General features: G+C 35.6%; 1 protein-coding gene across 1 annotated transcript; it reads right to left on the bottom strand.

The window, feature by feature from the left end:
- Positions 1-5: 5 nt before the first annotated feature.
- Positions 6-1,506, bottom strand: LOC126496116 (ATP synthase subunit g, mitochondrial-like; the record flags this gene model as incomplete). The annotated part of the gene is made up of 2 exons (XM_050133685.1): positions 6-226; positions 1,417-1,506. Coding segments are annotated over 2 exons (189 nt in total), but the record flags the coding sequence as incomplete, so codon positions are not given.
- Between the last annotated feature and the right edge of the window lie 4 nt (positions 1,507-1,510).

Raw genomic sequence — 1,510 nt, forward strand, 5'->3', positions numbered from 1 at the left:
CTATATAGTACTTGACAGAGAAACACTGCTATTTGACAGTTGGTATTTTATTCAGATAGCAGTCTCATTACATGTGGTCCAAGAATATTGAAAGAACTCAAATAAAATCAGATGTGAAGGTCAGTCTTCACACATCATAGCCAACGATGCCACGTTTGCCTATGATCTCTCCGACATAAAACCACATCCACACCTCAGTGGCCACCAAACCATTCAGCACAGCTTCCTGGAAAAGAGAAAGCACAAATTTTAAGATACTTTAAAAAATAAACAAACAAATAAAAAACCCAACACATATTTGAAACTATTCTCTCAGATTGACAGAGAACATAAGGATACTATTCAAAACTACAGAAGAGTTTTAGCCAAAGTCAGGAATTACTGATGTTCAATGTTCAACTTCTGAGAACCTTGAACTTTCAATTTTGTAAGCCAAATGGGCCTGGGCTTATAAATTCTTTCAAAGGAATTTTTAAAGACCTGAACTGACTTAACCCTTTCATTATTACTTTATGAGACACTTTATGGGCTCTAAAACAACCCACATCCTGGAAGTGGCTCAAACATCAGACAGGGCACTCATAGGAAGGCTTGTCTCTGTCCATCAAAGATGAAGAACTCTGTCTTCTTCTCTTTTACACCTCATTTTCTTCATTTTTATTTACTATTATTTGGTTTAATTCTTTCCAAGTATTGTTCTAAGTCCTTGAAGAGAGAGGAAAAAAAACCCCACATATGGTTCTAGAAAGCACTGTTTCATTCAAACACAAACTAGGATCTAGAAACTCTTACTTGGAAAACTACTTAGATGCTTTTGCTACCATCAATAGGGGCCTTTCTGGAGGTCATTTTCCCTTCGGTTATGCCAGAGGCCACTAGAAGCCTCCTGTCACCCACTCCCCAGGTGAGGGCTCTAGCTCCAGCAGTTACTAAAACTGAAACTTAAAAGTCAAATTCCAATTCTTGTGGCCTTTAACATACATGCAATTTGAAAACCCAAATTTTAGTATTTTTGTTCTAGAGGTTTTTATTTTTTTATTTTTATTTATTTTTAGCTGAAATAGGGATAATTCTAGGACAAAACCAAACCAAACTAACAAAAACAAAAAACAAAAACAACCCAACAAAGGCAGCCATCAGATTATACTATACTAATATTAGGAAGGAAATCAAGGCTGCCACTTATTCGAGATGCTCACCTTTATGCTCTAAGACCAAAACTAGACCAAGACAAAGAATTAGCTGAATTATTTCTATACAGATTACAAAATTTCTTAGCAGCCAAAAAAGATTATCTCTCATTATGTTGGATTCTACTTTATTGGGAAATAGATATATTAACCAAAAGAATTGGAAAAATTCCCCAATAAAGACATTTTCTGTCACAAACATATTTTTTTCACAGCCCATAGTTACCTTAACCGTAAGATGTTTGAAGCTACCAGTTTTAGCACTTTGAATTATTTTTTTCGCACTCTGAATAGCTGCAGGGAGTTCAGCAGGGGTTGGG

Source organism: Alexandromys fortis, unplaced genomic scaffold (assembly GCF_014885135.2).
Source record: "Alexandromys fortis isolate MF-2015 unplaced genomic scaffold, M_Fortis_MF-2015_v1.1 scaffold_1205, whole genome shotgun sequence".
Lineage (NCBI taxonomy): Eukaryota > Metazoa > Chordata > Mammalia > Rodentia > Cricetidae > Alexandromys > Alexandromys fortis.